This window comes from Scyliorhinus canicula, chromosome 19 (genome assembly GCF_902713615.1).
Source record: "Scyliorhinus canicula chromosome 19, sScyCan1.1, whole genome shotgun sequence".
Classification (NCBI taxonomy): Eukaryota; Metazoa; Chordata; class Chondrichthyes; order Carcharhiniformes; family Scyliorhinidae; genus Scyliorhinus; species Scyliorhinus canicula.
Genome location: NC_052164.1, coordinates 35,760,372 through 35,772,891, shown reverse-complemented (window position 1 = coordinate 35,772,891; position 12,520 = coordinate 35,760,372). Strand labels below are relative to the sequence as shown.

The 12,520-nt window shown below is 44.5% G+C and overlaps 1 protein-coding gene across 3 annotated transcripts in view; it reads left to right on the top strand.

Moving 5' to 3' along the window:
* adam11 (ADAM metallopeptidase domain 11) overlaps positions 1–12,520 on the top strand; it is a 213,849-nt gene that overhangs the window by 158,856 nt on the left and 42,473 nt on the right. For all 3 annotated transcript variants that reach the window (XM_038779233.1, XM_038779232.1, XM_038779234.1), the window contains exons 16-17: positions 2,646–2,717; positions 7,687–7,779. In XM_038779233.1, coding sequence (XP_038635161.1) covers positions 2,646–2,717; positions 7,687–7,779 — 165 coding nt within the window. The remainder of the gene's footprint in view (positions 1–2,645; positions 2,718–7,686; positions 7,780–12,520) is intronic.

The following is a 12,520-nucleotide window of genomic DNA, read 5'->3' as shown; positions in this document are numbered from 1 at the left end:
ATGCTGAAATTTTCAAGGCTGTGATGCTCAGTAAAGGTGCTCAATCATGCCATGAATGTTTGGCCTAAAAAAGTGAGATGGTGAGAAATTGAAGGAGTTTTCACACATAGAAATGAACTGAGTGCAGATCAAGGTGCCTCCCCGAGGAATGAGCCTCCCCTGGGATTTAAAAGTCATTATTCCGCCAAGGTTTGGAGAGAGAATGTTAGAGGAACATCATCAAGAGCACACAGAGATGGTCTGTATGAAAGCAGTAACAAGGAACTATTTTTGATACTCAACGGTAGATACAGATATTGAAGAGTTGATTAAAGGTTTTGATGTGTATCATGGATTGGCAAATGATCCAACCAAAGTTCCTTGCAGTCCGTGATCACCGTGGGCATGAGTATATGTCAATTTCTTTATGGTGGAAGAGAAACCAGCCAGGGGCTGGTTTAGCTCACTCGGCTAAATCGCTGGCTTTTAAAGCAGACCGAGCAGGCCAGCAGCACGGTTCGATTCCCGTACCAGCCTCCCCGGACAGGCACCGGAATGTGGCGACTAGGGGCTTTTCACAGTAACTTCATTGAAGCCTACTCGTGACAATAAGCAATTTTCATTTCATTTCATTTCATTCATTTTTCATTTCATTTCAAAGAGTACTTTGTTTTGGTCGCTAGTTCAAGCAAGTGTTGAGTCAATGCTCAGTACTACAAGTGGCAAAACCACTTCAGGTTTTGAGAAGTTGGTTTACAATTTATGGGTTGCCAGAGGTGTTGGTGTCAGATAATGGTCCACATTTTATGTCAGAATAGTTCAAAATATTACTGAGCAAAAACTGAGTCACATATACTCCAATATTGCCCAGCATCAAATAGTGCCGCAGAAAGAAGTGTACAGACCGTGAAGAGGCCTTTACAGAAGCATTCGCTCGGTTACATGGCAGGCGGTAATTTACATGTCTCTCTTCGACACAGTCTAGACAATTTTCTGTTCCCTTACAGAATAACCCTACAATCTACAAATAGCCCAATTTATGAGTTGGTGTCTAACCATGCTCCTTGGAAAAGGTTTATTTTGCTTAAGCCTGACATAGGAAAAGTGAAGATGCGTTACGACAGACCTGGCATAAAATTTAGAGAGTTCAGCGCTGGTCAGCAGGTCCTGTGAAAAACCACCAAGGTGATAAAGGGAAGTGTGCGATTAGCATTGTGATAAAGAGACTCGAAGGATTCACGTATATGGTGAAGATTGGAGAGAGGCTCCATCAGTGCCATGTAGATCATTTGCTTGAAAGAGGAAATCTGACAAAGGGAGAGCATGATAAACCTCCTATAATCCAAATTCCTCCTACATCACCAAGTGAAAGTCAGCTGGTTAACACTGTAGACGGGTCAAGAAAGGATGTGACTTTGATAAGAGCCATATTCGGTGCTGTGGCAGGGACAAAAACTGATTATAGAATGATTCAAATAAGAGATCCAGAAAGATGAGTACATATTTGAGAGGCAACAACACACTTAAGGACATTTTGGAACGGGGAAAGAGGTTGGAGATGGAGGGGGGGGGGGGGGGGGGGGGGGGGGGGGGGCGCAGGAGGGCGGTAGTTTGCACGGACAGAGGTATCAAGGATTTTTTTTTTGGGAGAGAGATGATGATGGAAGATTTGAAGGAGAGGGCAACAGTACCCAAGGAGATTGAACCATTAACAATATCAACTAGTGTGAGAGCCAGGTAGGGAATTTGGATGGAATGTATTCTCTAAGCCTCATGGATCAATATTAACGTAACGCTGAGTGCAAAAAAGCTAAATGCACAGTGAACTCAAGTTAAAGGGGAACATTGCTTGGGTGGTCAGCAGTGGAAATAGGGTCAAGAGAGCATGATTGTGAGTATCATGCACAATATGAACTCGGAGAATACACCATTGTAGATAAGAGAGAAACTAGAGAAATATGCAAATTCAGGGTTTGGGCGGGGGTAATCTAGTTTGGCCCAGGGAGCATGAGGAGGGAGAGAAGTGGCAAAGGCAGCTGAGCAAATCATCTCAATCTTCATGACAACGAAGGCCATAAGCTGCTCATACTTGGTCTTGGAAGCTAAGATGACAATAGATGGACGCAGCATTAGATGAGTGCTGTCGGAAAAATAGGCCAGTTGTTTGCCATTTTTAGTCAGTCAAGGCAATGTGTGGGGTCAATGTGAAGTGATCGAATCTGTGTTTTAAGACACTTAACTGATGTCAATGAAGTAGCTTTTTGACTTGAAGTGAAATTCAGCCTTGGTATTATACTATATTGGATTTTATTAATAATATTCATACCTATTGTGTGCATCAATCTTTCTGAGAGCTTGATGAGGCGCCAGCTTATCAGAGCATCAAAAGGAGAAGAGCAATATGTAAGCTGAAGTTCCATTCCATCCAAATTCTCTACCCATCCCACTGCCCCTCTCCTGTTCAAACCAGCTCCAATAATTTCTCGATGAATAGTTTTATACTACACAATATGTTGGAACATATTTCATTCATCAGATGATTTTAGAGGCACTGGGGAACAAAATGTCTCAAGATAAAATCACTTTTAGATCCGTGTTAACAAAATTAGCTAATTTCCATTATTTATGAGCTGCATCTAAAAATGAGTGTTTCAACATTTCCACAGCTGGTTGATCCTCAAGAATGTGGCAATGGATATGTGGAAATGGGAGAAGAGTGTGACTGTGGTACCACAGCTGTGAGTAGAATCTATTCTATGTGAAACGCAATGTAGGTGATTCTATTTTATTTTTGAAATGCGTTTTGCCACCTCGTGTTATCTGAACATCCAGGAGGTTGTTTGGGTTGAGTCAAGATGCATTCCCATGAGGGGGAAAGTTAGGACAACAAATTCAGAGGTTCCTGGAGGATTAAAGAGATAAGAGAGTAAGGTGAAGCAGAAAAAGGATGCGTATGACAGACGGCAGGTTGATAATACAAGTGAAAACCAGACTGTTGCAGGAAGCACAGAGGGGAAGTGATATAAGTAATGAGAGCAAAGGGAAAGTATGAGAAGAGACTAGCAACAATCATTGAAGGGAATCAAAGTCTTCAAAGGGCATATGAATATTAAAATAAGAATTAATAGTACAATTATGGGTGGGGCTGGAGGAACCAAAAGGGAGATTTAGAAACAGAAGCAGAGGGCGTAGCAGAGGCACAAAATGGGTGCTTTGCATCTGTTTTTACAAAGGACAAAGATGCTGCCAAAGAGATAGAGAAAGAGGAGTTAGTGGAGACATTGGATGGACTAAAGGTTGGTAGAGATGAGGTGTAAGAAAGAGTGATTGCATTAATGTTGGTAAATCACCAGGACCAAATGGAATGCATCCAAGGATATTGAGGGAAGTAAGGGTGGAAATTGCAGAAGCACTGGCCATTGTCTTTCAATTTTTGTTCCACACAGGGGTGGTGCCAGAGCACTGGAGAATTGCATATGATGCACCTCTATTCAAAAAGGGGTGTAGATAAGTCCAACAATTACAGGTCACTGAGTTTTAACCTCAGCAGTAGGAGGGCTTTTAGAAGCAATAATACAAAATAAAATTAAACGTCACTTGTGCAAGTGTGGATTAATTGAGAAAAGGCAGCATAGATTTTAAATGGCGTTTAACTAACTTGCTGGAATGTTTAGATGAGATAACAGAGAGGGTTGATGAGGGTATTGCAGTTGATGTAGTGTACTTGGACTTCCAAAGGTAACTGATAGAGTGCCATGTAACAGATTTGTCAGCAGAGCCAAACACCATAATGGATATTGGGAGCATGCATACAAATTTGGCTGAGACAGGGGGCAGAGAATAGTGGTGAACAGTTTTTTTTGGACTGGAGGTGGGGTTTCCCAGAGGTCAGTATGAGGACAACTGTTTCTCTTAATTTGCATTACTGACGTAGACTTTGGTGCAAGGGCCCAATTTCAGTATTGTGACCTTTTGAGAAGGTTGAAGAGAACATAGACAGACTGTTTGAATAGGTGTGCACAAATTTAATGCAAAAAAGAGTGAACTGAAACGTTCTGCCGTCAACAAGGCAATCCGATCGCTGTGGCCAGAGAGCACAGCCTCCACCTTCTGATTCGTCAGCCCATATACCTCTATCCACCAGTCCATCTTGTCCATGGCCGCCTGAATAGGGCCCAAAGCCTCTTCCATTGCCATCGCCAGGTCCTCAGTGACCACCTACCGCTGCTTCTTGAATTAGTCGGTCAAAAAGCTGACCAACTTCCTAGTCATCCACTGATAGGCCACAAACTTAGCAGGAAGCTCACGCCATGTTCCCCCTGCTGGGGATCAAGGATCTTTTGAGGCCAATGATGCTCCCTTGCCCGACTTCTGATTAGAACTATTTCTGTTGGACATTATTCGAATGAGAGGGCCTTAATCAATCCAAATTACACCAATTTCCTCAAAAAACAATCGGCCACAAGCTGGGCAGAAAGGGCCAAAAACCAAGTATCCTGACAGGAGCTCACCACATCACCATCACCGGAAGTAGCAACTTTTAAGGATAATACTGGTTACACAATATATTTTACACTATCAGAGTCTCAACAAACACATAGGCCAGGATCCACCCTTCTGGGGACTAAGTCCCCACGCCGGCGGGAAAACCGACTCCCAAGGGCTCCGGCATCAACGGCCCCCCAAGGTAAGGAATTCTCGCCTGTCTTGGTGGACGTCAGTGGGGTTGGCGCCGCTCCAGCTGGCACCGAGGGGCCGCCGCGAGTTCTCACATGCGCGAACAGGCTGGCGTATTCTCGCGCATGCGCGGGGGCTTCTCTTCCCCGGGCTATATGACGGAGCCCTACATGGGCCCAGCGCGGAAGGAAGAAGTGCCCCCACAAGCCCACCCGCAGATCGGTGGGCCCCGATCGTGGACCAGGCCACTATAAGGCCCCCCCCGGGGTCAGACACCCCTGCGCCTCCCCGAGGACACTTCCCTCACCGACTTAACTGTCAGGTCCCGCTGGTCCGTGAGTTGAGTGATTCACGCCAGCGGGACTGGCCAAAAATAGACGTCGGGGCCCGGAGAATCACCGGGGGGGGGGGCGCTGTCAACAGCCCCTGACCGGCGTGGCAGCGATCCTGCCCGAAAAACGGTGCCAGAGAATACAGCAGCCGGCATCAGGGCAGGATTCGCGCCTCTCCCCGGGTATTCTCCGACCCGGCGGATTGTGGTCAAACACACTCTACTATGAAACCAATTGGCCAATGACACTCAATCGATCTTCTGTGGATTTCTCTTCAGTTCCCCCCAGATGATTGTCACGCAAATGTCTCCAAATTCCAGTCTGAAGGACACGCATTAAAGTCTTCTTTCAACCAATGTTTTACATCAGCTGTTTTCTTCAAGGATCCAGGCTTTCCAACTTCCTGTCAGCTGCTTTCAGCAAGGACTCGCCTCCAGGTTTTCCAACTCTTATTTCAGCATTCCTTCTTCTTGAATTGCCATAGCATCCAAATCACTACAGAAAACCTCAGGTACTTAGTCCCCAACAGAAGACTATTGTTTCCAAAGGCTGAAATAAGGACACTAAACTTACCATTGCTTCAGATATGTGGCTTGTCTATAGCCAACCTCATCAGCTCTTCTCTTCCTGGTCTGACTTTCTCTTCAATGAACAGTACCTTGTTCCAATGGCAATTTCACTTTGTTCCTTTAACTTCCAACTCCCTGGAAACTTCTAGTTTCTGGAATTTACTGTCCTTTAGCTTCTCAGGAGCTTGCTTCCATTCACATTACTCCATTATATGGAATTCCTGCTTCTAGCAAAGCTGAGAGCTGTTCCCTCGCTAGTTTCTTATCACCAACTGACATGAATTCAGCTAAAACTAATCTCCAAAAGTCTTCATACGCCCTGAAGCTGCTCCCGGTTGATAAGCAACATCTCATTCTTTCCCCAAGCTCATGTTTACTTTTCACGCAGTAAACTCTCTGAACACAATGCAGCTAAAGTTTGAACTGAAAACAAAAGCCCCCATACATACAAATACCATTGTTTAACATGCATCTGACTTATTTACCCTTCTTTACACAAACTACTAAACTAAACCACTTAAATCTATATTATTTCTAATATTTAACAAGACAAATATAGATCACTTAAACCCAAAGAGGTGTTCAAAATCATGCGGGATTTAGACAGAATATATAGGGAGGAATTGTTCCCATTGACGAGTGGTTTGAGAACTGCGGAACACCAATTTAAGATGGTCAGCAAAAAGACGAAGAAAAACATTTGTGTGCAGTAAGTAGAGAGGATCAATGCACTGCCTGACTATATGGTGAGGCAGAATTCAGTTGTGGCTTTCACAAGGAAATTGGATCATTATCCGAAGAGATAAATGTTACAGGGCAATGGGCAAAGGTCAGGGATGTGGCACTCACTGAGTTGCTCTTGCAGAGAGCTGGCACGAACTCAAAGGGCTCAATAGCCCCCTTTTGTTCCATAACTGTTCTTGTAATTCTAACACTGTCAGTTTTATTAAGTAAATGTTGGGCAGAGGTCAAACTGCCAATTAAGATTTTATATATTTAGATGTAGATTTAACAACTAGCAGTGAACATCTTGCTCTAGCTAGGGTAGTGATGCAGTTGGGAATTGCTATACCAGCCAAGTTATAGAAGGGGGGGCAAAATAGAAAAAGTAAATTTGGGAGGAGATGGCTGCATTAATCCCAACCACTCTTTCATCACCAATTTTGTGAATGCGTAACAGAAAGGAGAACCCCTTTAAATCAGGGACATTAGAATATGCACATAGTAGAGTTCGCAGAGTAGCTTCACAGCTCCAGGGTCCCAGGTTCAAATCCCGGCTTGGGTCACTGTCTGTGCGGAGTCTGCACGTTCTCCCCGTGTCTGCGTGGGTTTGTTTCCTCCGAGTTCTCCAGTTTCCTTCCAAAGATGGCAGGTTAGGTGGATTGGCCATGATAAATTGCCCTTAGTGTCCAAAAAAGTTTGGTTGGGTTACGGGGATAGGGTGGAGGTGTGGGCTTAAGTGGGGTGCTCTTTCAAGGACCGGTGCAGACTCGCTGGGCCAAATGGCCTCCTTCTGCACTGTAAATTCTATGATTCTATGATCACTCATGAACTTGACAAAGTAAATGAATTTTAAATTGTTGGAATTTAAAAGGCTTGGTGCAGGGTGCACTATTGATTTCTAACCTCGGCCTCCCAGTGAAATGGATGTGTGCAGGGAGTGCAGATTTGATTAGCATGGAACTATAGCCCCAATTTTATAACTACTAATTAAAATACTCAAAAATTCAGATGCAGAAGACCCATGGTGTTCTGATCAACAGTCTCTGCTCCTCACTGGGACCGCCCAGTTTAAGAATCGGCCCTTAATTTTGCCACCTGTATACATAAAGATGTAAACAATGTCCGTCATTTGTGCCAATTAAATGCACCATTTGCGTGCAACCTACCTCATGTCTCAGTTAGTCAGGTTCAGTGTTGTGTTATAAGATTTCGGCAAAGCTCACCCGCAATTGTCAGCTGCACCAATTTCTACACTTGCAGAATCAGACTTCGCAAAGTCGGGCTGGTTAAGAAATGTAACAAATATTCAATAAGTCTGATTTTGGTTAAGTATGTAGTTGAGAAAATACTCTTAATAAATCAGAGGCCTATTATGTGCATAGATTATTTTATTTTATTTCATGCAGGAATGCGAAAAAGTTGGTGGCAATTGCTGCAAGAAGTGTACTCTTACCCACAATGCAATGTGCAGTAATGGACTATGCTGTCGAGGTTGCCAGGTAAGATGGTTGCTTTGCCAGTACAACCCAGTCTAACAGGCAATTATGTGACACCTACTGACAATGTTTTAGTCTCCTTTTCCCCATGATTCTCTCCTTGGAGCACAGTCTGGACAAACAAGGTGAAGGTCTGTTCTAGGTAAGAGATGGTAGTGTAGTGGTAACCTCACTGGATTAGTAATTCATTAACTAATATTTTGGGGACACAATTTCAAATCGAGCCACGGCAGCTGGTGCGATTTAAATTCAATTAGTAAAAGATCTGGAAATTAATGTTAGTTTCATGGTCACCATCACAGACTATCATCAATTGTTGTAAAAACCCTTCTGGTTCACTCATGCCCTTTAGGAAAGGAAGCCTTCCATCTTTACCCAGTCTGGCTTATATGTGACTCCAGACCCACAGCAATGTGGTTGATTCTTAACTGGCCTCTGAAATACTAATAGTTCCATGGTTAGATCAACTGTATGCGGAGAACATTCTGGTACCAATTGTGCTAATCCAGAGGAGAGCAGGCTGGGCTGAGTTTGCCTGTGCCAGTTCTTTGTGAAAGCCATTTGATTGGTCCCTTTAATCAGTTCTTTCCCCAATTTTGTGAAGACTCGGCGCAAAATTATTTTAGAATGTTGGCAGAACAAACTATAGATCAGGAAATGTTTGATCAATGTATCTCTTCCAAACCAAAAGGGGACATGAATCATGGTGTCATGTCAAGCATGTGTTGGGCTATTTTGAGGCTTGTTGTCGTCATCTGTCCCTCGATTCGAGGGTGATGTCTATACTCAGGGTCTTGTGTTTCTGCATTGGTTTACATATGACTAAACAGGCCGATTCTTGACCCACAGATCTTTGTGCAGTTTTGGGCCATTTGGACATGGTGTCCATTCCTTCTAAGTTGATTTTACAGGAGTTTTGCCTGAATATATATGGAACTGGCTTCGAGGTCACTCGCGTTTGTTTGGCAGTCATCACACTGAATCTGGAGGGTGGGCAGAGGCATTGCTGATGGAATTTCCCCATTGCTTATATGTGTCGCTGATACACAATCCAAAGCTCGCTCCAGTACAGCAGTACGATGACAATAACTGCTCCATGCACTATAATTTTTATGACTTGTAGCGATCTCTGTTGCAAACGCTCGCTGCTGGAGTTTGCAGAAGGCTGAGCTGGCACAGCTGATCCGCTGTGGAATTTCCTCATCATTGGCTGCCAATGTATGGGAAGTCTCTATATATTACAGAGTCTCTCCTTCAATATTTTGGCATACCAGAGGTGGGTTGATATGAATTTTCTGGCAATATTCAAGGACAGGCCTAGTTTCCTGCGTGCAGAATTGAAGAGATTGAGTGTGGCTTGCAACTTCGGTGCAGGGTGGGCAAGGGCACGACAGTCATCTGCAAATTGTAGATCATGTCTATGGTGGTCAGTTTAGTTCTGTTACAGAGGTGACTGAGGTTAAGAGCTTTCACCATCTCAACAGCATTTACACACACTAGTGGGTGGTTTATCTTTGAGATAAACAATCACTGTCAGATAGATTGTAAATAGTATGTCTTGGGGGCTATCACACAGCCTTGATTGACACCTGGTTGATTTTGATGTGGACTGTTTCAGATCTCCCACTCAAGATAGTTGGAGCCATGTCACCTTGAAGCAATTGCAATACTGTAATGAGGTTTCTTGGACATCCAAATCGTTGGAGCACAATCTCCGGAGCCTTGTGATTTACTGAGCCAAATGCTTTGGTCAGATTGAAGAATGCAATGAAGAGTTCCTGATGCTGGAAGGTCTAAAGCCACGCTGTGTCTGTGGGAGGATTTCCTCAGCCACAGGGAGGAAGCGATTCAGGATTTCCCCTGCTATGGACATGAGGGAAATACCTCAATACTTTCCACAATATGATTTATGTCCCTTTGTGTAGTCACGATTGTCGCATTCCTAAAGTCAGAGCCAGGGACTGGTGTTTATTTTCCTCCAAAGTTCATTAGATGAGTGCATGAAGTCCTGATGTGAGCAGAGATACGCCAGATTTGAAGGCCTTAGCTGGACTACTATTGGGTCTACAGGCTTTGTTACTTTTCATCCATTTGATTGCTTGCTCCGTTATTAGTGGTTGATCCATGAATTCTACCACAGGACACTGGGGGATAGCCTGGGGGGGGGGGGTATCAGCTGCAACTGTGGCTGCACATTGGAGGACTTGTTGAAACTTCTTTCCAGCATTGGATGGCCCGACCAGGATCAAGGAGCTCCCAATGTCATCACTCAAGGATTGACAAAGCACACAATTCTCCACCATGACAAAATGGCCATCCACAGAAGCATTTTAACCCTAGGCAGACAATAAACAGAATGTATATCACTGTCACACCTTGATTACTATCGTTAATCTTTACGATCCAGTCTTCAATATTACCCTATTGACAGCACCTTTACGTTTTCCATATCTTGAGCTCTTTGCTGAGAATCTCAGGAAATGTCATTGTTCAGACATTATTCGTATTTGATTTAATGGATATCTGAGTAAGATTTGACCAGGGATTTAGATTTGCAATATATGAAAAGCAGGACAGGAGAAAACCATCTTGTGCATCTAAGCCATCTAGACATGGTGCATGTAATGAGTAACTCACCTCCTGGCCACCCAAAGCCTGTCCATCATCTACAAGGCACAGGTCAGGAGCATGATAGAATTCTCTCCACTTGCCTGAACCAATGCAGATCCAACAACACTTAAGAAGCTCAACACTATCCAGAACAAAGCAGCCCACCCCATCTACCACCTTCAACATTCACTCCCTCCACCGCCGGCAGTGTGTGCCATCTACAAGATGCACTGCAGTAACTCACTGAGGCTCCATTGGTGGCACATTCCAAATCTGCAGTCTCTACCACCTTGAAGGACAAGCACAGCAGATACATGGGAACATCACCACCACCTACAAATTCTCCTCTAAGTCACATACCATCCTGACTTGTAAATATATTGCCGTTCCTTCGCTTTCGCTTTGTCAAAATCCTGGAACTCCCTCCCTAATAGCACTGTTGGTGTGCCTAAACCACCTGGACTGTAGCAGTTCACCAATGAGGGATGACAACAAATGCTGGCCTAGCTACCGAAGCCCACATCCCAAATGAATAAATAGCAAAAAGCATATATATATACCGTCAATCTGTGGCTCCTCAGGACCTGCACTGTCTGGACCTGTAAAGACTTAATAACCTGCAAGGACTCGCATTCAAAGTATCCTCTTGCATCATTGACTTTGTCCAGATATGAGTTTGTGGAATCCACCTGAGGAAGGAGCTGCGCTCCGAAAGCTAGTGACTCCAAACAAACCTGTTGGACTTTAACCTGGTGTTGTAAGATTTCTTACTTTGAAATGAATAGAATTGAGTTGCATCACTCTGGGGGTGTGAAAAAACCACTGAATAAATGAAACGCTCTTTCCACCATAAATTGAGGGTTTCAGTTGTTTTTTTAGAAAATATTTTATTGAGGAATTTATAATTTTAACAATTTTAAACATCAAATTTCAATAAGAACAAAACGACAATAATATACCCAACAAACCCCAGCCAACATGGCTTGCACAAACAGTGCCACCTTCCCCAACCACCTCCCATACCTCCCCATTTCCCCCCCTCCGCCCCCTCCCCCTTCCCTGCTGACAGCTTAATGTTTCTCAAAAGAAATCAGTGAACCTCTGTCATCTCCGAGCAAACCCCTGCAACAAACCCCTCAAGGCAAATTACATTTTTTCAAGTCTGAGAAACCGCGTCATGTCGCTAACTGACACCCCCGGCTTCGGGGACTCTGTGTTCCTCCACCCTAGTAAGATGCATCTCCGGGTCCAGAGAGGCAAATGCCCCGCACAACTCCTACACTATTCTCCACCTCCTCAAAGAACCTGCTCATCCGGGCCACAGTCATGTGTGCCCTGTGGGCCACCTTAAACTGTATCAGGCTGAGCCTGGTGCACGATGAGGACACATTAACTCTCCTCAGAGCCTCCTTTCATAACCCGGCCTCCACTCCCCAACCAGCTCTTCTTCCCACTTTCCCTTCACCTCCCCTATCCGGGCCCCCTCCCACTCCATCAGCTCCTTATAGATCTCTGAGATCTTCCCCTCTCCTAATCCTGTTCTCGACACCACCTCATCCTGTAGCCCCTGGGGCAGCAGGTACGGGAAGGTGGAAACCTGCCTCCGAAGAAAATTCCTCACCTGCAGGTACCGGAACCCATTCCCCCATGGCAACTCACACTCCTCCAGGCTTGGTAAACCCTCATCAGTAAAGAGATTTCCAAATCTCTCGATCCCTGCCTGCATCCATCCCCGAAACTCACCCCGTCCAGCCCCCTCCCCGGAGCGAAGCGGTGATTATCACATATCGGTGCCCACATCGATGCCCTCTCTAATCAGTTATGCTGTCTTCACAGGGTTTCCGTTTTCATTAAATGGCCAGCACTTCGGCCTCCTAAGAAAATGATCAGAGCACAGCAACACTGCTCTTCCATTGAGTCCCTGAGTTTTGATGTTTGCCTTTCAGAAAATTCTTATTGCCACATAACTTACATTTTCAGGTTACGCCCTATATACAATAATACAGTAAGACCCATTGTACGTGACACAGTTCCATCAAACAAATCATTTGGCTGCCCAGTTAGTAGATATCAGTGGGTCACAGGCATTATTCTCTTCCAGGCTGCACTGAGCCATAACTGCATTTGAGATCAA